Source organism: Crocodylus porosus, unplaced genomic scaffold (assembly GCF_001723895.1).
Source record: "Crocodylus porosus isolate Cpor-Errol unplaced genomic scaffold, CroPor_comp1, whole genome shotgun sequence".
Taxonomy (NCBI): Eukaryota; Metazoa; Chordata; order Crocodylia; family Crocodylidae; genus Crocodylus; species Crocodylus porosus.
In genome coordinates, this window is record NW_017728910.1 from 28,689,666 (window position 1) to 28,712,491 (window position 22,826).

At 42.0% G+C, this 22,826-nt stretch overlaps 1 protein-coding gene across 1 annotated transcript in view; it reads left to right on the forward strand.

Annotated features, from left to right (window-relative positions):
• The window catches only part of LOC109308258 (disks large homolog 1-like), a 92,045-nt gene that overhangs the window by 63,262 nt on the left and 5,957 nt on the right, over positions 1–22,826 (forward strand). The window contains exons 2-8 of the mRNA XM_019532503.1: positions 345–649; positions 3,440–3,509; positions 8,406–8,505; positions 14,591–14,632; positions 19,619–19,669; positions 22,018–22,119; positions 22,432–22,604. Coding sequence (XP_019388048.1) covers positions 345–649; positions 3,440–3,509; positions 8,406–8,505; positions 14,591–14,632; positions 19,619–19,669; positions 22,018–22,119; positions 22,432–22,604 — 843 coding nt within the window. The remainder of the gene's footprint in view (positions 1–344; positions 650–3,439; positions 3,510–8,405; positions 8,506–14,590; positions 14,633–19,618; positions 19,670–22,017; positions 22,120–22,431; positions 22,605–22,826) is intronic.

A 22,826-nucleotide genomic window follows, 5' to 3' on the forward strand; every position in this document is an offset into this window, starting at 1 on the left:
GTCCAAGTTGCGGATGAAGATGTTGAACAGTGCAGGCCAGAGGACCGAGCCCTGGGGGACCCCGCTGCCCACATCCCTCCAGGTCGAAAATGGCCCATCCACCACCTCTTTCTGGGTGCAGCCCTCCAGCCAGTTGGCAACTCATCTGACTGTGTGGGTGTCGACACCACAGTCCCCCAGTTTCTTGATGAGAACGGGGTGAGAGACAGTGTCGAAGGCCTTCCCAAAGTCCCAAAAGACTTATGTCCACCGTGACGCCTGTGTCCAAGGATTTTGTGACCTGGTCGTAGCACACCTTCTGCATTTAGATAAATTACAATATTTCAGTAATCTTCTCTTTTGAGGACACAAGTCCAAAGCAGTGGTTTAAAGTTGGCTTTTGCAGCTTGTTTTATTGCAAAACATGTTGTTTCTTCAAACTTGTTAATTTTGTCCGTGCTAATCCTCTATTTAATGATTTTTCTGAATTCAGAGCTCTCTTTGACTATGACAAGACTAAAGACAGTGGCCTTCCCAGTCAGGGACTGAACTTCAAATTTGGCGACATCCTCCATGTCATCAATGCTTCTGATGATGAATGGTGGCAGGCACGGCAGGTGACACCAGATGGAGAAAGTGATGAAATTGGAGTTATCCCAAGCAAGCGCAGGTATAGTACATTATATATGCATCTGCTCTTAAGTCTTTGCTGTTAAAATTGTGCTTGTATTTATGCATAAACAAACTAAGCAGTCCTCTCAAATTATTGGGTCCTCACCACTGCCTTCGAACAGTGTTACTGCAAGACATTGAAAGCTGACTGTTCCCATCAAGTATTTGTGAGATGCATTTGTTGCCGAATGGTTTGGGGACAGGTCTGAAGACAGGAAAAAAACCAAAAGCTTTGAGTACTGTTTCTGTTTTTCATACTTGTGGGATAAAAAAATGACTAGTGATTCTAGCAAAGATTAGGGATTCTAAACATCTTTTCTTTTTCTTTCTTTCGTGTTTTTTTTTTTTTGTAAGTTTTGCACCGTAGTTATGTCCTTTTTTTGAATATGCCTTGCAATAAATTTAACAATGCCATCTGTGCATAGTTCAATGTTTTGCTCTTTGTGGTAAATAATGCTACATCATTTATACTGTATTGCATCATTTATACTGGACTGGGACATGGGGACCTGGTTTCTCTCCCAGCTAAGCAACTATGTCTCCTTGCACAAGAAACTTCACCCGTTTGCCTATTTCTCCATTTGAAATAATGGCAACAAGGGGTACCTGTACATGCATGGGGGCCTGCTCTGATGTGCCATATTTATAGCACGTCAATTAATCGAGTCTGCTAAAGGGTGGTAATTACGGTGCTCCAGCAGCCTCCTATGTCTCATGTATCAGCATCCCTGCACTTAAAAATGGTGGCGGGGTGCTTGAACTAAAGCTTGTTGAATGAGCTTTAGTCCAGGCACCACTGTTGCAATTTTTAAGCATGGAGACACTGATACATGAGACACAGTGGCGCTTTGATTAGTTGCCCCCTTTTTGGAAAAGTTACATACCTATTTGAGACAGAGGTGAAGCATCTGTCATCTACTGCCCGCTCGTGCTGGGGCCGGACGCTCGGGGCAGGCTGCTGTGGGTCAGGGACGTGGGCAGCAGCAGGGGGAGGCAATGGACAACCACAGCCAGGTCCAGCCTGGCCCAGGGACGTAGGTGGTGACTGGCCTGCAGCAGCCTGCCCTGAACCCCTAGCACCTACGTGAGCAGGTGGTGGATGACAGGTGCCTCACCTCTGCCTGCTGCGATGGTTTTCTCCGCCGCCATTGCTGAGAGAGGGAGGGGCGGGCTTCTGCAGGCCAGTTGCTGCCTACGCTCCTGGGCTGGACTGGGCTGCGCTCCTGGGCCATGGGGCCAGGCTGGACTGGGCTGCTACGATCCGTTGCCTCCCCCCACTGCTGCCTACATCCCTGGCCTGCAGCAGCCTGCCCTGAGTGCCTGGTGCTGCTGTGAGCAGGTAGCAGGTGACATGCTTCACCTCTGCCTGCCACAATAATTTGCTCTGCTGCTGCCTCTGGGAGAGGGAGGGGGCGGGGAGCTGCGTTGCAGCTGCAGCCTGCCTGCAAACCACGGCCTCTGCACAGGACTGAAGGTGAGAGGTGGCGGGGACTGTCCCCTGCCCCCAGGGGCCACCCCAGCCCAGGCCACACTGCCACAGTGGGAGGCAGTGTAACTAGCCCCGGCTCCCCACCCCTTGCAGCCAGGTCACACCCTCCCTCCCTCCCTGCCCCCTCCCTGCAGCCGGCTGGCTGCTCCTCAGAGAGACTCAGCCCAGGACATCATGTTGGTACCTGCGCCACTGCTGCCTGCTATGGGGGTATATAACTCCCCTACCCCCCCTTCCCCTCAGGCTACTGGTGTCTGGCCACCACAGTCCCGAGTGCATAAGCAAAGCCTATCAGTGCCTGTGTTGCCCTCCTTCCCTCCCCCCTGCAATGGGAGGATTAAACCCCACTTTTCCTCAAGCTACCAGGGTCTGGCCTTTGCCCTGCTCCTGCTGCTGGAGGAGTGGGGGAGGTAGAGGGCTGGGGATGCCTGGCGAGAGCTGCTGCCCCCTCACCAGACAGACCCGGCAGCAGTCTGAAGCAGAGTTTCCCACTGCCACTCTTTTCTCAGCCAGTCAGAGCAGTGATAGTGCTCTGGCTGAGGCAGGGGGCTAACTCTGCTTGTTTGGAACAGACAGCCCAGCCCAGGACTGCAGAGCATGCTGGGATGCTGGAGGACCCCAGTTTAACTGAAACCAGAAAAGGATCTGGGACACAAGTTCCGTAAACCGGTTTGACCTCAGTGGATTAAGTCTGTTACTACATTAAACCAAGTTTATCTCAAACTGGCTTCGACCATTTTGAAACTGGTTTACGTGCACTGAACTTATGTTCTGTTATGGTTTTAAACCAGTTTCTTATGACTTAAACTGGTAACTTCTGTCCCCAGCCTTGGGCAGCATAAGTGGATGGGGGATAATCAGTGGATGATCTCTACCTCACCTTACTGATTGGTCTCAAGGAGACAGTGGGGGATGATGACAGCTCAAGAAAGCTGTTGTTTTCCCATCCTTGTCTCTCCCTGGACAAAGTGCCTTTTAGGCATTATCTTGGTTTAAACTGAAGGCTATTTTAACAAAGTTGTGGCTGCACAGAAAAAAGGATGCCAATTAATCTCTTTTCTTATTGGACCCGTATAAGTTGCAACCTGTAGTTTGCTTTTGAAGAATAAAAACTGATTTTTCTACAATTTTTCTGAATACATGTGCATACACACCTTATCACATGGCCCTGAAACCATGTCTGTGGCAGATTGTTGTAAGAAACTCATGGATCTTTCATAGTGTTAGGAATGGTAGTAGGAAGTTTACATAAAATGCAGAGTAACGCTTTTTTTCCTTCTGCACTTTTTTTTCTGGCAGAGTTGAGAAAAAAGAACGAGCCCGCTTAAAGACAGTAAAATTTAATTCCAAAACAAGAGGAGACAAAGGGGTGAGTTTATGAAATGTTAGTTCCTTTTTTCCATTAATGTGAATGGTAACATTTTTCAGTGTTTTATGTATAACATTTGAATTTTATTCAGTTTTAATGACAAAAGCTAAAATTTTCCAAAAACACCAGTTTTACCCTAAAAATTATACTTTAACAAATGCTAGTTTTTATGAACAAGTTTGATTCATTATTGCAGTAATGCCCCCAAGTGTATCTGAAAAACAAGTTCAGAAGTGAGTCTTGTTGCCAATAATAATATATTGACTAGGGAACCATAAATGGTACTGTGTAGCGATAGGTTAGTTCCAGCAAATAAGTACATTGTTTGAAAAGTATTGCCCTTTAAGAGTCAAAGCGCAGGAGTATTTAAAAATAATAGATACTTTTATTATGCAGAGTACTTTTTTCTTTTATTTAATAATGCAGAAGTCTAAAATAACTGTCTTGTTCAGGTGTATATGATGATAAACCTTCAAACTGAGTTTCCAGAAGAGTTGTCTGGGAAAATTCTCATGTGTAGCCCTTGGTTAGCTTATGGATTTTGTTATTAATATATTAGAAGATGAGAAACTGCAGTTTTTCTGACAAAAAGGCAAAAATTCACACCAAAGTCATAAATAAAAGTTTCCTAAATAGCTGCAGATGCTAAAAAGATAAGAATTATAACATGCATATCTGTATAGCCGTCCAAAACCATTTTAGAAAAAATACAGAAAACAAGGAATTAACAACTAATTACAGTAGTTTATTTTAAATGGCCGTGTTTTTAAGTTCATAAAGTCAGGCTTACAAGATAATTAAGAATATGAATATTTGTGACCGTTATGATATCAGAGGGGGTTATTTCCAAAGAAATTTACACTTGAACTTGCCTAGCGGGTGAGGACACTGGAGACCTGTAAAGTTAAGAATATAGATTGACTGGATTTAGCACCCAAAAAGGAGTCTTAGTGTTTTGGGGTTTCCTCCTTTGTTTTAAAATGCTATTTCATTTAACGAATCACGGCATAGTTTTGAACTGCTAGCAAACCTGTCACAGACTCCAAATATGAAAATAAGCCCTGTGATTTTTCCAGACTTCAGATGCAAATAGCAGCAAAGAGCTGGACTCAGGATAGCAACTTAGCTAAGTTTTGGGGTTTTGTTTGATTTGCTTTTCTATAAATAGTGGTTTAGGAACAAGTATCTTGAGTGACTTCTGATGGCCAAATTCAGTATTTTCTTGGGGAACTGCTGTGATAGTTCAGATTTTTTTTCATTTGGTACGTGAAAGTTTACATTAGAATAATATAGCAAGCCAACTGAGGCACAGTCATTCTTAAGCTGATTTTATATATATATATATATCTCTTGGGTTTTATACCACTCAACGTTTTAGCATTATGCAATAACTCCTGTTTATATGTGACTTGCAGTTTACAATCTCTGAGGGTGAAAGTTATAAAAATAAAATTAGGTTTATTAGGATAAGTGTGCAAAATGTTACCATGTTTTCTGATGAGACTGCATGCTTTTGTAACTTGTCTATCATAAAACTGTAAGTTAACTGAATTAACCACATTTTTTAAATAGTATGTTGATAGAAGAGTTTGTACACAATCACTGTGTACTAACAGCACCAAAAATATGCATGAAATACTGAGTGGACGTACCAACTACGCTTGCCATTGATATAGAACTGCATTTCTTTTTCTTTAATAACAATTCATGTTCCATTCTTGAACTTGAGAATTTTGCTTTACCTGCAAATTTTTAACATAGTTTCTCTTTAAAATATCCTGAGTACCCTGCTATAATGGTCACATTGGTATTTTTCCCTAAGATTTGTGCATGAAAGAAAAATACCTTCAGGGTTAACACACACACACAAATCATCTTTCAGTAATTCTTATTTGAAGGTTTCTACAGAAAACAAAATAAAGGTCACCTTCTTAAACATATGTTCCGGATGGACGAAATTTATCTCGTGCTGCTTGTGCTACTTACGTGCTTACTAATTCTTGCTTGTGTGACCTATCCATAATTTGCAATGGGCGTATTGAAGATTTCATACAGTTAACATGCATCTGCAGCTAATGAACCACTTTCTCATGCCTTTAAAATCAGGGTTCTTGTTCAGAATCGACTTTTTCCTGATCTTTTATTCAAAATCAGTACATTAGTACATTTAATTTATCTTTTTTGCTATGGAACTGACTCTGACCATTATACATGCAGTATATTAATTATTTAACATTAGTTTATTAAGTCAAAATTAACTGCAAGCCAAGTTAAATGAAAGATTAGTTTTATCAAATATTTTTGAAAGATAGCTAAACTAAAGGCTGATTATTCTGCTAGAAGCGCGTTGCAAAGAACCATTTTATTGTTTGAATTGTCAACAGTTGCTAAAAGTCTCTACCATCTGTAAATTCCACCACAATTTAATGTCGCATTTGTCCATAACGTGTTCATTTTGAAATGGAGACATTTTGTCAGGCTTGTGTCCATATGCTGCAATTGTCTGCGTTATGATATCTTTATATATGGAAATCCATGGTACAAGATTTCCTGATCTATTCAGCAAAAATGGACCTGCCCCTTAGGTACTTGCTGCTTTCAAAGAGCCCCAACTCTTAATCCCGATGCCCTGTTTACAAGCAAGTGAGCATGGCTGTGAGAAGTCACTAGCAGTAGCTTGCTGCTAGGTACAGAAGGTCAGAGCCCTGGTTGTGCCACCTACAGCGTGTGCACACAGACCGTTTGAGTGCCAGTATTCATGCCCTTATGTTAGGATGACATCTTAGCAGTTTTCACAGCGGAATACCAGTTTCACTAAGTCACTGATGCCAACTAGTTAAGAGGATGTTGTTTCCAGGATTCTCCTATGACAGCCCTCCCATTGATACCATATGTCTCCTTTACACTTGGTAATATTTAAAAAAACAGCATGGAATATTGTAACCAGAGCAGTGAATACATCGCTGGGTTCTCCGGCATCTGATCTTGCCAAGCTGGTCTGTACTACGCAGATGGCCGGAAAGGCTGCTAATAAAGTAGCAGGGTGCAAACTACATGATACACTGCAGCTGTTCTCTGAATAAATCCTAAGTTTACCAGGGTGCTAGTTGTGCACTTGACCTGAAAAAGTTGGCAACAATTAGAAGTGGCCACAGCCACCTGATTCCATAATTATTGCTATATTTCTTTCCCTGCACATACTGGTAGAAAAGAAAAAGCACACAGGGCTTATCTTTATCTACATTGGCATTGCTTAAGAAGGAAAGATGAGGTCATGTTGGAGAAAATATAGTGAGCAAACATATTATAGCATTCATACTCTGGATTCTAGAAATAACTTGTAATAGAAACCCTAAAGCATGAACTGAATACGCTTAATTCTTTTAAAGTGAATGTCTGCTTCGAAAAGTGGCTCTATTACGTCTGCATTGCACTATGCTGGGTTCTGAGTGCTCCATTTAGAAGTAAACCCTGCTCTGACAATGAAGTTTTGATGCTTTTCTGCTTTTGTGTTACCAGTGGTAACAAGTTCTGCAGGCCAAGCAGTGCAACAGTGTCACCTGCACAAACCAGTTGCCTTCACAGGTGGAACCCATCAAACAATTCACTCAGGGACCAACGGGAGGACTGGAGCCCAACTGTCTCCCAATTAACTGTCTTAGTCCTACACATCTAACAGGAGTAGAATATAGATTTTAAAAAAAAATCTCTGTGATTGAACTGAAAAGAACTAACTGTGAATATTCCCAGGGAAAGGACACTTACAGCAAGAAGGTTCCATTTTTGCCCAGTTACTTTGCATAGAACTGGAGTCTGGAGATAGGGCATTTTCATTACATTTTCAGCTCTGAATGTCACTGCTTAATTAGTGAAGGTTGCTGCCTGCCATATGTGGTGTACACAAGGGTGCAGCCTCACACTCCTAAAAGCCCTTATGCAGAAGCTAAATAGTTCAGGTTTAGAAGAGCAAGGGGAGTTAAATCCATAATGAATCAGGATAATACAGCCAAGTTGTAAACAGTTCTTCAGCAACACCAGAAGCCTAATTTTTTGTTGGATTGCAGTCAGAGCTCAGACAAAACTTTTAATATGTTTGGTTCCCCTTGTGTGCCTTGCATTCCTGCAGGAGAACATTAACAAATGAAGCCAATTTTAACCATGGCCCTTGGCTCTGGGATACAAACTGTCCCAGAACAGAATCCATTTTCTCGAGTAAATTTGCAAGGAATTACTCATCAAAAAAATAGAGGCAAATGCAGAGATTTTAAAAAGACATTGCTAGATGTTTTAAGTGGCTAAAGACACTTTTTTCTGTCAGATTTTAGCTTTGATCAGACTTTTTTTTCCTACAAATAGTTAACTACAACACCAGCATTGAATTATTTTGGTTTCATATACAGTATCTAATACGTGGGAGTATGTCACTAAAGTGTTGAGACATGTTTCAGTATTACATCTTTGCAGGCATGTAATGTTGGGAATACCTTTGGAATAATGCCTTGAAAAATACCTTACACAAATGTATATTCAGTGATGACCCATATATTAGCTAATTGCTGTGACTTGCTCCATTTTGCTTCTGAAATGGATTTTGCCTTTGCTGATTTTAGCAGTCTGTTGGTTCACATTGTTTTTCTCTTCACAAAAGACCATAAGGGGCAAATTGCAGGTGGTAAAGCAGCCTTCTGATTGGTTTCAGTAGCAAACATGCAAAGTACAGAGGTCTTGAGCAAAGCCAAAAACCCCTGCTGTCTCTGAGCCAGGATGATGTTAAATTAAAATATGCGCTGCATTAAAATGGTTATAGGAGTCAGCTTCCACAAAGCTGCTAGGGCTGGGCCTTTGTACACACAGACATTAGACATCCTTTGTTTTGCTCCTCCTTCTCTTCTTCAGCAGTCATTCAATGACAAGCGTAAAAAGAACCTCTTTTCCCGAAAATTTCCCTTCTACAAGAACAAGGACCAGAGCGAACAAGAAACCAGTGATATTGACCGTAAGTACGTGGCATCTGACGGAGAGAGAAAACAAGAGCACGTGTAGAAGGGCCTGCTAGTTGCGGTAGGGTGTTACCATGGAGATAGTTCCACGAGCTGCAACAAGTTCATGGAAGTCAAACGGTGTGAACGGCAGAACCGGTCGTGAGACCTGCACAGCGGTTTCTGTGCGCTTAAATGATCCAAAGTCCTCTCAGAATCCAAGAGCAACTCTTCGTAGAGGACCGGATGGAGCTATGGGGTGATCATGAGTGGTGCTTATAACTACGTCCAGATCCTCCATTACAGCAAACCAGTAATAGTAATTTCACAAAGACAGTGTACTGCAATAAAGAGATAATTACTTGGCTTAAATTGTGCTGTAACCGATTGCTCTAGACTGGTTCATTGGAAGCTATTGAATTTTAGCCTTTTTTTTTTTAAATACTTTCCTAAATTTAGGGTGTTTTCTTTTTATTCTTTATTGCCATCATTGAAACACATGATGCATTTTCAAACATTGAGCTTACTGCTATAATACAAATAAGGTTGTTTATTCAGAGCTTAGACGTCTGCCTCTTCAACCTTGATTGTGCTTCATCTCAGCCATTTTAAATTTTACAAGTTGTGTGAAAAGGTGTTTTTCACACCCATCTCCTCCTGTGATGTTCTTGGAACTGTCTCCTATTGTAGCGCCAGTTTTATATATTACTGACAATTATTTTCTTTGTGATTATCTTTTTATTGCTTGCTCTCTGGGGACTACTCTACAGGAGATCCCTGACGACATGGGATCAAAAGGCCTGAGTAAGTGATCAAAATACTCCCAAGCTATTTTTAACCTCCATCTGCAAACTTAATTTTCTTAGATCCATTTTGACACTGATGGTTTGCTCAGCTGACATAAAGGAGGTTGATTATTTCACAGGGGTTTATAGGCTTCTCCTTACTTGCAACATTTTGGGATTTTTCTGTCTTTAAGAGTTTGCTACTTCATTACATTCATGTGACAACCATATTTTATTTTTTATTTAGAAGCTTACCCACATATTTTATATTGTAGGTAATAACGTGTCTGTGAACTTGTTGGCGTACTCTCTTATGGCGTTGATTTGTTTTTACATTGGCTTTGTCTTTTATTTTCTTTTAATTAACCTATAACATTCTGCAGTAATGATCAAAACCACTGCAGTAATGTTCATTAGATGTAGTTTTTTAATCATCATTATAGAACACTGTATTTTAAAGGCTGATACTGCTAAAATGACTGTGCACATTTTAAAATTATCAACTGTAAAAATAGCTTCATTTGTCTTTCTTGGAAAACTTATTCTGACTGATTAGGTGAAAGTTTTATCCCCTGCCTCATCCAGCTTGGCTTTTATGAGGTGCTCACATGAAAAGACTGACTGTGTGGTAAGGTGGTTAACATGTGTCCTGTGAGCATTACTGACTGTTCTGACAAAACCAGATCTGTTTTATTACATGTAAAAGTATTAACACTGGGCATAATAGAGAGGTAGTATCAGTTGTGATGCCCATGTTCTCGATAATGTAGTTAGCAATTTGACATTAAGATGTCTAAACTACCAGCTGCTCTACTTAGCCAGTCTGTGTTCATTTGTGCAGGTGGGCACTACCTTGCACTCTCACTGCTGAAATTCAACCCTGCAACTCCTGTGCCGTTAAAGTTTCTGTCTGTCACCATACTGCCACATTACCCGTTATTCCAAGTAACTGGAACAGTGTGTCCCCAAGTTATACACTACTTGCCACATCTGTCTCAGCATACGATTCTTTCATAGCCTTTCTGGAGAACATGGGACCATAGGAAAACTGGGCTGGAAGGGACCTCACAAGATCATCTTGTTCAGCCCTCTACTCAAGGCAGGGTCATCCCCGACTAAGCCACCCCAGCCAAGCGTCTGTCTAACCTGGTTTTAAGCGTTTCCAAGCATGGCGATTCCACGAGTTCTCTTGGCCGCCTGTTCCAGTGTCTGACCGCCTTGAGAGTCAGAAAGTTCCTGCTAATCTCCGGCCTAAATTTGCCTGGCTGCAGTTTGAGGCTGTTGCTTCTAGTCCTGTCCCCTGCAGCAATAGAGAAAAGCCCATCTCCATCCTCTGTGTAATCACCCTTCAATCTTCTCTTCTCTAGGCTAAACAACCTTGTTCTTTCAGCCTTTTCTCATCCGTCTCGCCTCCCAGGCCCTTAATAATTGTTGTTGCCTTGCACTAGACTCTTTCCAAACTTTCCACATATTCCCTGAAGTGTAGGGCCCAAACTGAGCACGGTACTGAAGTAAGGCCTCACCAATCCTGAATAAAGCAAAAGAATCACTTCCCTTGTTTTGCAAGTGGCATTCCTGTTAATACAACCCAGGGTGCTGTTGGCTTTTCTTGCTTCAGGAGCACTCTGGCTCATAGATTGTGGTCCACCGTAACCCCAGGTCCTTGTCTGCAGTATTGGAGCCCGGCTACTTTTCCCCCCCCTCTGTATTTGTGCATGCATTTATTCCATCCTGACTTTGTGTTTGTCCTCGTTGAATCTCATCTGATAGATTTGCAGATTGTTTCTCCGGCTATACAGGTCATTCTGGATCCTAGTCCTGACCTTCATTGCATCTGCAAGTCCACCAGACTTGGTGTCATCCACAAATTTGCCAAGTGTGTGCTGGAACCCAACATCCAAATCCTTAATGAAGATGTTGAACAATACTGGACCCAGGACAAGACCCCTGGGAAACCCCACTTGATACCTCTTCCCAACTAGACATTGAGCCATTGAAGGCAACACATCAAGTATTATGGTCCAACCAGTTATGTATCCACCTTACAGTACTTTATTCTATTCTGTATTTCCTTAGCTTGTTAATGAAGATGTCAAAAGCCTTGCTAAAGTCAAGGTGCATTGCATCCACTGCTCTCCCCTCATCCACAGGGCTTGTCAACTTTATCATACAAAGAAATCACATTGTTCAGGCATGATTCGTTCCTGCTGAATCCATGCTGACTGTTCTTGATCACCGTGTTCTCCTCTAGGTCCTTCACGGTGGATTCCTTGAGGACCTGGTCCTGTATCTTTCCAGATATACAAGTCAGGCCGACTGGTCTGTAGTTTCCCATATCCTGTTTCCCTTTCTTAAACAAGGGCACTATATTTGTCCTTTTCCAGTTATCCAGCACCTCATCCGACCTCCATGAGTTCTTAAAAAGGATAGATAATAGCTTTAAAATGCCTCAGCCAATTCCTTCAGTAGTCTTGGATGTATCCCTTCCAGCCCTGCCAACTCAAAAGTATCCAGCTTCCTTAAGTAGTCCCTCACCTAATCTGCCACTACTCTCTAGGCTGTCTCGTTCCCTATCTCTGCTGCCAAGTGCACTCATCAGCTGGTAGCTGCCCCTGTTTGTGAAAACTGAAGTTAAAAAAGGCATTAAATGCTTCAGTCTTCTCTGTATCTTCTGCAACTAGATTGCCTTCTGCATCCCTCAAGGGACCTATGGGATCTCTGGTCTTGCTCTTATTTTTGATATACCTAGAGAGTCCCTTTTTATTGCCTTTTATGTCCTTTGGCAGCTGCATCTCAAATCTGTGCTGTGGCCTTCCTAATTTTCCTCTTGCAGGTCCGTGCAATTCTTATACTCTTCCCTAGTACTATCATCAAATTTCCACTTTTTATAGGACTCCTTTTTGAGTGTCAGCTTCTTGAAGGGATTTCTGTTTGCAGTAAACATAATTTATTTCTATTGCAAAAACCCTTCAGAGTTGATTGTGATAAATAAAATAGGAACAGGTCTATGTCAGTTAGTTCACATGAACATTTGGAAATGTCATGATCTGTTTTGCCATGCAGAAATAAAGTGAAAAACTCAGTGTGGGTAGGCTGTTATCATTTAAGTGATAATAGTATATCCTCCTTTAGAAAATGCCTTTTTATACTGGAACACACTTTTTTCAGATGTATTAAAAATGTTAAGCACTTTACCTGTCATATACAGCCTATAACATACCTTTCTCATGTTCGCTTACCATTGCAGTCTTGTTCCAAACATGAATCCCACCCTGCAAATTTCATTGTCTCTTTCTGCATCAGGGACTGGTACCACTTTTTCAAGCCAGGGGCCAGACCAACCTGGCTCCTATCCAGGTACCCTGGTGGCACGTCTCAGTGTACGTAGAGGGTGGTGGGTTTTCCCTGCACCCTTACTGAGCCATGCAGCTAAGAGCTGCCTCTATCTCTAAAACCTTCTTCCGTGCTGTTCCTGCTTCTCCCTGCCAGCTGGAATCGGCACTCGCATCCAGCCTTGAGGAGGGGGACATGAGGGGGCAGAGTGGCAGTGGTGCAGACGAAGCTTCCAAGTCCCTGGCTCCAGTGTCGCTCCTCACTGCTTAGGCCCGTCATTGGCATGGACACAAGCAAAGCCCTTTTAAATTTGCAGACCAAATCTAGTGTCTCGGTGGGCTGAATCTAGCCCACAGGCCATATGTTTCCAACCCCTAGTCTACATGATTTTATAGTGGAGTTGTTGCATTGAGTTTGTGACATTACGAATACTGACGTTGACAAGTTGCAATACCATAAGCACAGGCTTAATCATTCACTTCAAGATCAACTGGGATGGAAGCTGGCTGGCAAGGGATGGATAAAATCCTTGGGGGAAAAAAACTTACGTATTGTTCTTTAGGTGAAATCTTTAGGTGAAAACAAAAGAAACAGAAAGACTGTAAACTACCTTCTGCTTCTGCATTTTGAGTGCATATCAGTCAAATTTAATGTGGGCTGTACATATTCTAACAGTCATTTTAATACTATAATCATACAAATATTCACAAAATAAAGGTAGAGACATAAGTTATATTCCAGTTTAGTAATTGATTCAACATTGGAATACACTAGTGGTAAAACACTAAAAGTGGTAAAGTTCACTGTAAGGTCCAGTAGTGTTAGACTGATGTAACCATGATGATCCAGGAATTGTGCCCGAGGCAAGGATCTCTTTGGGTGAGATCTTTTATTGGATTGACTGCATAGCTAGGGTAGAGTTGGACGAACTTCAGAATTTTTCACATCAGAAGAGTAAAAGCCAGTACAGCATAGTAAGGTGCCACATTCATGCAGTTGTCATTTGGCTGCATGTAATTCGGTCCTGCTTTGAGGAGGGGGTTGAATTAGATGACCTCCTGAAGTCCCAACTCTTCCATGATTTTGTATTAATCTAATAACTAAGTATAATACTTTTAAATATAAACACAATACAGTTAGTGAAATACATTGGTAGAATACATGTAAGATCCAAATAGATATTCAGTGCAAGACTTTTAAAGGATCTTAAAAGCAAAGCAAAAACAAACCAGGTAATTCTGCAGGATACCTCATATATTCCTTAATAGCATAAAAGAGGGTCTCTTACTGAACCCTGCACTTGCATAGTAGAACCTCAGTGCTTTTCAGAGTTTGGTTTGCAAAGCCCCCTGTGAAAATAAGGTTTGCAGCATAACCGGGGTATACAGAATCACAGCAAGCAGCTCTCTGGAACTAGTGAGGTGCACCAGCTGAGTGCAACGGTGATCGTCTTTGAAGTAAAAGGCACAGGAAACAGCAGAGTAGCTCATGTTAATATGGCACCCAGCTGTGAATTAAGTGGGTTGCAAACCACCCCTATATGAAGGATCTGGTTTCCGCCGTCCTTTGTTACTTTCAGCCTCTGGACTCAGACTTTCTGTGGTGCTCAGTAAACTGTCGGCACAACATTTTCTGCCTTAGTTGAAAGCCTTAAAGAGGCCATCCTGCACTTCTTGCTCAACAAAAGTCAGTTTAAAGTTCATGACAAAATTTCAGAATCAGCCATGAAATGTGAGTCTGTATTCTTTCTGTGGCCTTTTTGTGCTACTTAATGGTTTCCTTTTTATTAATCAGTGTTTTTCTATATAATTCAGCTAAAGGATATGAGGGATACTTTGAGTTCTCTATGCAATTATCTGTTTGGCTCAGTAGTCTCAGTGATGTCAGTATTGTTTAGTCTTGATTATTTTTGTCAACTCGTTTTCCTTTTAAGTTGATGTCTTAGTATTTTTCCTTATTTTTCCATTTTGTGTTGCAATTTCAGAGCATGTTACCTCTAATGCCAGCGATAGTGAAAGTAGTTACCGTAAGTGTTTTAAGTTTTTATTTTGACTCTTTGTTGATGCCTTTCAGTTTGGGTCTGTCTGGGTATTTTTTCCAGGTATTTAAATGTTTCATAAAATATTACTCCTAATCAGATGGAGGCAAAATCCAAATGTACTGTTTATGGACCTTAAATATTTTTAATAGTTTAATTAAAGCAATGCCAGCTTCTGTGTGAACATTCTTATTTTGATTGAAGTGTGGCTTATTTCAATTTAAGATAAGACCATTACTAATCAACTCAAACTGAGCCAAAATCAGCCTGGTTTAAACTAAATAAGAGCTTCCAGAGTCTTTTTTTTTTTTTTTGCCAGTTGCATGAAATCAGTTTAAAAATCATATCTTTAATTACACTGGTGCATCTTTCTAATTTAGAGAAGCCCTTAATAAGTTTTATATTAAGTTACTTAAAAATGCTTCCTAATAAAAAATAGAGCAGTCATGTAATTAAATATGGAGCATTCTCTTTTTAAAAGCAGGATGTGTAAATACCTTACAGGAAGGTGTGGGGAGTGAGCATTTACTTCTACCTTTGCAGCTTTTAGCCTTTACTAGTTTTGTCAAATATGGATACTTGTTTTCAGTCTTTAGAGGATAAACCATGTATAAATGGAATTTACCCCAGAGTTAATATTGTTAAATGGAGCCACCAGACTGCATCATTCTAAGTGCATGATGAACATGAACAGATATCCTGATTATTAGTGCATTTTTGCTTGTATTGCAGTCAGCATTCCTTCTGAGATGCGCAGTGTGCACAGGCATGCTCATGCTGCGCTGCCAGGCTCGCCTGCGTGGCCACGCACACCGCACATCTTAGAGGGAACGCTGATTGCAGTAGCACCATAGGGCTGTCTTGTGCTAACCACAGCACAAAGTCTAAAAGCACTTAAAATCCAGGGCCTCAGTCTTGCTCTTTATTCCACATGGACAGGCCTCAGGGAAATTAATGAGGCCCCTGGTGGGCACAGAAATTTCCTACTCACGCTGGGTGCATCTACACATTCATGAATGCACTGTAGTTACTGTGCATTAAGTTTACTACTTGGATAACCAAGTACCAAATCAACAGGCAGTAACTTGTGCTACTGCACAGAAGCACCAGCACACGGATTTTTTCAAACGCTAACTACACAGTAACCTAATAATACTGTGCGGTAGCGTATTAGTATGGATTTTGCCCAGCACACTACCGCACAGTTATTAGGTTACTACGCAGTTAGCGTCTTGTGTAGACTCACCCACTGACATGCCAGAGCAGGGCCTAGGTTAGAACAGAACAGATGGAGAAAATTCAGGGGAAGCCGAAATGGAGTGAAAAAGCAGATAACTGTATAACCAGCATATCTTAGAGCAGAATGCAAGCCATAGTTCACAGCCACTGAATGCTTTGCCAACTGAATGCTTAAGCAGCTCTCTAGAACCTGTGGTTAATTAAATATAGGTGAGTAAGGAAGGGAGTGAGTCTGTAGCAGGTAAATTAGCTACTGATTCCTTGAAAGGAATATTTCCAGATCAAATTTGACCAAGAGAAGTAGATTTTTACTAACAGGAATATGATTCATGGAAAAAAAAATGTAAACAATGAATATTTTTCATCTGTATTTGTAGCTGACACTGCTGAAGTCATGAAAACAATGAAAACGTAATGGGTTAGAGCAGTGATTCCCCATGTGAATGCTGCAAAGTGCTGCACAGTGTTGGCAGTGGTAGGCATGCAGACATCGAGGCATGACCTAGAGGGTAAACCTAGAGATTCAAATCAGAATCCAGTGTTTCAGAAACATCCTGACCTCTATTTCTGAGCTCTTTGTGACAGGAGAATTGCTTTATTGTTTTTCCAGTCAAAAACCAGGTGAAAACCAGAGCTGTCACTTTGGGGGGTGCCAAGAACCACAGGACTGCAAATTAATTGCAGATAAAAGTGAAACTGGCTAGTTTTTGCACTCCAAGTAATACAAAATATAAACAGCAAGATTGAAAGTTCCCTAGCTCTTTATAACTGGTTGTGTTTTAATTCAGTATATTTCATTAAATTTATTTAGTTTTAATTTATTGTGTTAGTGACACAGGTAAAGACAAATCATCTTTAAATACTGTTTTTCTGAACTCACATTTTCTCCTTAACTGCAGTTGTATTAAGTTTTCCAGTTACGCCTCAGGGCTTGTTTTTACGTATGATAATTGGTTCATTTTAGGTGCTGGAAGGTTGCCTTTGTTCTTGATTGGCAAGAAACCTAAACACAGACAAGTTTTATGACATTTCTTGTCTGAATGTGTAAATTCTGAACAATGACTTTTAATTAAAATGACCTCTTTCTTCTTACTGCTTTCTAATATGAAAGTTATCTTGATTACAGATGAGTATGGTTGTTCCAAAGGTTCATTTTATTACTACCTGTTTTGCTGAAGCATTTAACCATATTGACAATATATACTTTTTTGCCTTCAATGAATGCCTGTTCTGTATATCCTATTGTATCACTGTTTTAATGTTTTGCCTCACTGAGTTTGTACTTTGTAGCAAAGTAAATTCCTGCAAAGGTATTTGATTAATCATTAGTCAGAGTCCCTTGTAGATGAGTTGATAGCTGAGTGGCGTCCTATTGCTTTCTCTGTAGCCTGAGAGGCTCCGAAAGTATATACTGTCTTTCTTCAAACCCATTTGCATGAGTTACTTTTGAGGTGCTACATTATCCAAGTTGCATGGTTGTCTTCTCCCTAACTGTAACATGCTTCTCAACTGCAACAGCTACAAAAGTTTCAAGCTGATGGGCATTCATCTATTGCTATGATAGATTCTGAGCACAAAAGAGCCTAAAAGCAAAGTTCACACACTTCAAAATCAAAACATGCATCCTCTTGTTCTGCGAAAGGAAGAGGGCAGGGGAAATATTTATAGCAATATATGAATTTAGAAAGACTTTTAGCTGCCATCTTTTCCTACAGGAGCTGTATACTGCAGCCCTAAGGTAGCTTACACACATGTATCCTGAACATCAAAGAATTTTTTTTAACGTAGCGAGGCAAGTTGTCAGAGTTTTATAACTTCATTTGAATACTTAGGCCGCGTGCACATGAGCGTGGATGTTTGGTTCCCCAGGGACAAGAAGCAGTGGCGCACCTTGCACCACCGGTGCTTGTCTCCATGGAACACCTGTGCCACACACACTTTGGCCTGCAGGAGGTTACCCCAGGTGGGGTAGCTGAGGCTGGGGCCAGTGCTGTGCTGGGCTCCAGCCTTACCTGGGGGCCTCCTGGGGCTGTAGCAGTGGTGATTCTGCCACACGGAGCCTGGCTGACAGCCACAGTGCAAGGCGGCTGTGCTTTTCAGCAGCAAGCACTGCCCATGTGTGCGCTATTCTGCTTTTCTTTCCGTGGGTTTTTTTGAACCCTGGATTTCCAGGGGTGAGAAATACCCTCAGAAAAAAAAAGCGGAGCAGTGCACACAATGGCAGTGCTCTCTTGCAGCGCGAAGAACATTTGAATGTGCAGTATGTGGCACCACAGACATGTTTGCAGCACCACATACCACACGGCCACACTCATCTGGACGCGGCCCTAGGCTGCATCCCCATATGCAAGGGCATGCATTTGCTGTGGCAAAAATAGCCCAAATTTGTGCTGCTGCTTTTTGCTACTGTGTACACCTCTGCATATAGGGTTTGGGCCAGGACAAATTGTCTTGGCTGGAGTAGGGCTGGACCCAGAAGCCTTACCTGGGGTTTTGGGAGCCAGTCCAGACACTCAGAGCCTGGCCTGCAGTCAGAGTGTGGCCCTGGCCAGCTAGGTTCCATTTTTGGTGGCATGTGCTGCTACTGCTGCCGCATGCGCGGCACTTTTTCTGTGGCTTTTTTTGAAACCAGGGTGTCCTGGTGTCAAATTTTGGCTCTGTGCTGCAAATTAACAGTATGGTTAATGCTTGCACACGCACCACATGCGGTTTGCAGTGCCTCAGACAACTTCAAGATGTCACAAGCCGAACATGCGCACTTGTCTGGATGCGGACCTAAATAACATCTTATGTAAAGAATAGCTAATGTATATTCTTTATAGGCTTAGAATTAAAAATTCTGTATGCTGTATCAAATAATTGACTGGATTTAGAAACTTACAGAAGCCTTTTAATACAGGCATATTTGTTAGTAAGCACTAAGTGTTTTAATAGAGATGGCAACTGAAGTATTTCAAATACTTGCATGTAACATTTCAAAAGCTTGCAGCCTTTGAAGATCAAAATTATTTTATTTTATTTCATTCACTGCTGACTAGTTTTCTGCAACTGAGAACAGTATATTACTGTTGTTAAAATATTTTTCCAAGTTCACTTTAAAAAAATGTTATATATAAAATGTATTAGGTCTTCAGTATAAACAGGAAGATAATGTGTTTTCTTAATTAAGGGATATAGCATTTGAAGATTATTTTGACAGTATATTAGTGAAAGAAGTGTGGCAGCTTAAGGCAGTGATGTACATGAACTTTTATGTAAATTAGAAAATCTTGGTCTCATGCTGGCTACCAAGCATAGACAATATTCTTAATACAAGCGCTTGTGCTAGCAGTGAATGACAAAGGCCATGGATTTTGTTTTTTAACACATTTGCAAGAGCATTTTAATACTGCTTAAAATTTCTGATCTCATGCTTTCTATAAATTTAACATGCTTATATGTCTCATGAACAATTATCATGCTGTAAATAAAATGCCATGTATATCATGTTTATTTTATAATAGAAAAAGCAGCTATTCCCATTTCATATTTTGATTGGCCAGTCTTTGTGACTTCATAGTTTACCACTTTATAGAGAGCTTCTGTCATCAGTACTATCATCATCTGTATATTTGGAGGATTGTCTGTATTTTATTTTCCTTCCTTAAAGGGATACACTTTTAAACATACCAGGGTTTTTTTAAATACCTTCTTAACACTTCAGTATGTTTCCTTATGTATATATTTAACTTTTAGGTGGTCAGGAGGAATATGTCTTGTCTTATGAACCAGTGAACCAGCAAGAAGGTTTGTAGAACATCTTAGTATATTAACTGAATTATTGAAATATTCCTTTGTGTTCTTACAAATCAAATACCATAAAGAGTCTGGTATTATAAAAGCCTAAGTCTGTCTGTCTGTCTCTCCATCTGTAACACTTTATTCGCACTTTGATTGGCTGACAAACAGCCAATCAGTGTGAGAACAATCATTCGACTGGGACCTGCCAACATGGTGAAACGCACCGGGATGATGCTGGGGACAAGGGGGCTGCAGCAGGAAGGGGTGGAACGAGCCCAGACCCCAAGCAGCAAGAGGGAAGGGGGGAGTGGGCCCAAATGAGGGGGGGCATGGGGCTCCATCCCTGCTCACTCTGCCCTCCCCGCCCCAGTCATTCTTGATGGGCAGTTGGCTAGTGATGTAATATTGTTGTTGAGTATTTCAGTACTGCTAATCCAGTTCATAAAATATGGGAATAATTAATTAAAGTTGTAAAATAATTTACTGTGAAATCTGAAGAAGTACTAATAAATTTAACTCCCATGTCACCTCTATTTACCATTGACTTTATACATCAGAAGATGTTATATGAGTTTTATAAGATCTAAGGACTTGGTGGTTTTTAATACTCTAGGACCTCACCACCTGCCCGCATTCCATTTCCACAGTCCAGCACAGTGTTGAAGTCTGTTGCTGAATAGTGGGTGCTGAGCGAGCCTGGAGCGTGGCATTTTTATTTAGATTTCTGGAGGGGAGCTCTTGGGTGATGAGCTCTTCAGAAAAATCTATTGTTCAGGCACTTAAGTGACTCGAAGATGTGAAGCCCCCAGCACAACTTCCATTGGCCTCATAATTTCTCCCTCCAGGAATGTATCTCTTGAGCAAGGGGTGGGCAATTATTTCAGCTGGAGGGCTGCTTAACGAGTTTTGGTGAGCTGTCAAGGGCCACAAGGGTTGCCCCACCTTTTTGGCAGGAGCCGTGCCCTCTGGTTGCCATCTTAGGACTGAAAGTCTCACCCCCTAACCCCCAGCCTTTGCAACCAGAAGCGCCTTCTGTTGCCCTTGGAAGTACTCCTTTTGGGAAGAGGGGTTTGCCATCTTTGAACTGGAAAAAATCCAAGTCATATACTAAAAATCAAACATCTATTATAATACTTTATTTCAAAAAATATTTTTGTCCTTATTTACATGTGTTCACGTAGTTTATATATCACATAATACCTCAAAATAAAGTCTTACTGGATGTGGGTGGGGGTTGCCATGTGTGGGGGCAGGTGAGGGGGAGTTTGTGGGAGGGTGTTGGGAAGGGGGATGCAGTGTTTGTGGGGGGAGGGTGTAGTTGAGTTTTTGGGGTAGAGTGTGTGGGTATGGTGAGGTATGAATGGGAGCCATGTGCATGCATGCATGCACACACACATGCTCTCCTGAGCCAGTCAGTACCCCTCAAAGTCCAGAGCCCACACACCCTGAGGCTCCTCACCACCAACAGCTTACAGTCCCAGCCTGCCCTACACCTGCTTCAGATTCACCCCAGCTGAAGCAGACCAGCCAGAACCTGCACATGCAGCCGTGCCCCAGCCCAGCCCGGCCCAAGCCTGCTCTGGACCTCCCACCTACTCTGAGCAGTGGCTGGGCAGAAGCTGCTGCTCAGTGCAGGGGAAAAGCAGACTCTTGCCCTCACTGCTGCCGGGCCCTTCTTGCTGCAGCCACCCAGAGCCCATGCCTGGGCTGCCTACAGCTCCTTTCTGCTGTTGTCACCACTGCCTCCGGGCTGCCCCGCAGTGGCAGCGCAGAGGAGCCACAGGGCAGCCCAAGCACGGGCTCCAAGTGGCTGCAGCAAGAAGGGCCTGGCAGCAGTAAAGGGGAGAGGCTGCTTTTCCCCTGCACCAAGCAGCAGCTTCTGCCTGGCTGCCACTCCTGGTGCTGCGCAGTATGGGCGAGCGAGTCCAGAGTGGATGCGGGCCATGCCAGGTTGTGGCTGTGCGCACGAGTACCACCCCCCCAAGTACTGCAGGGCTGGGGCCAGTGGCCATGACAGCCAGAAGGAACCACTGCCACCTGGGCTACCTAGAAAGGCAGTGCTGCTGCAGAGCTGCCCTGACTGTGCTGCATGGCCAGGTAGTGGCAGGACTGAGGAACCAAATGAAGTTCCTCTGTGGGCCATATTTTGCCCACCGCTGTCTTAGAGATATGTTAAAGTTGGTGGCATTGTGACAAAGATTGTTTTGCTGAAATGTATGTAGTGAGTGCAAGGATTATGTTCAACAACCTGATGTCTCACTTGACATAATGATATTGTCTCACGAGACAGGCAGATGCCTACTAGTATTAATGAGTGCACTATGTAAAAAATGTTATCAATTTATCTTTAACAGTCAATTATACTCGGCCTGTGATTGTTTTGGGACCCATGAAAGACAGAATAAACGACGATCTGATCTCAGAATTTCCAGACAAGTTTGGATCGTGCGTTCCACGTAAGTCCCAAGAAATACTATGTTGGTTCTAGATTGGATGTGGCCTGTAATAGTCTAGTGTTATCTCTCTCTGTTAAGTTCAAGAACGTTTATATCATAACATACGTTCACTTCACAGAAGTTTTTTAGTACTAATTTATGTTCTCTACTCATTTGTGACAATTTTACAGTACAAATTGAAGGTATTCACTGGAAGCACTTGTTTCCAGGTATTGTTAAAAAAACAAAACAAAGCAAAAAAAAAACATATAACAAATAATTTGTACCAATACTTGCATCTTCCGCTTAATGAACATTCACCTGTCCTTAAAGATACTACCAGACCAAAGCGAGATTATGAGGTGGATGGAAGGGATTACCATTTTGTCACTTCTCGAGAGCAGATGGAGAAGGACATTCAGGATCATAAATTCATAGAAGCTGGTCAGTACAACAATCACCTTTATGGGACAAGTGTCCAGTCAGTACGTGAAGTAGCAGAAAAGGTGAGATTTTTGGCAGTTTCTCGCTTCCATATCTTGAACTGATATTTTGTTTCATATACGTTTGGGCAAGAGCCCATGTCTCTCTTCCTCTCCCTCTCCCTCTCGTCATGAGATCTGTCCACCATCACCCCTAACTTGTCTGGATTCACCTTTGATCAGCTCACCTGCATCTAGTCCCCCACTACAGCCAGACAGCAACTGGGCACTCATAGGGTGGTAAAA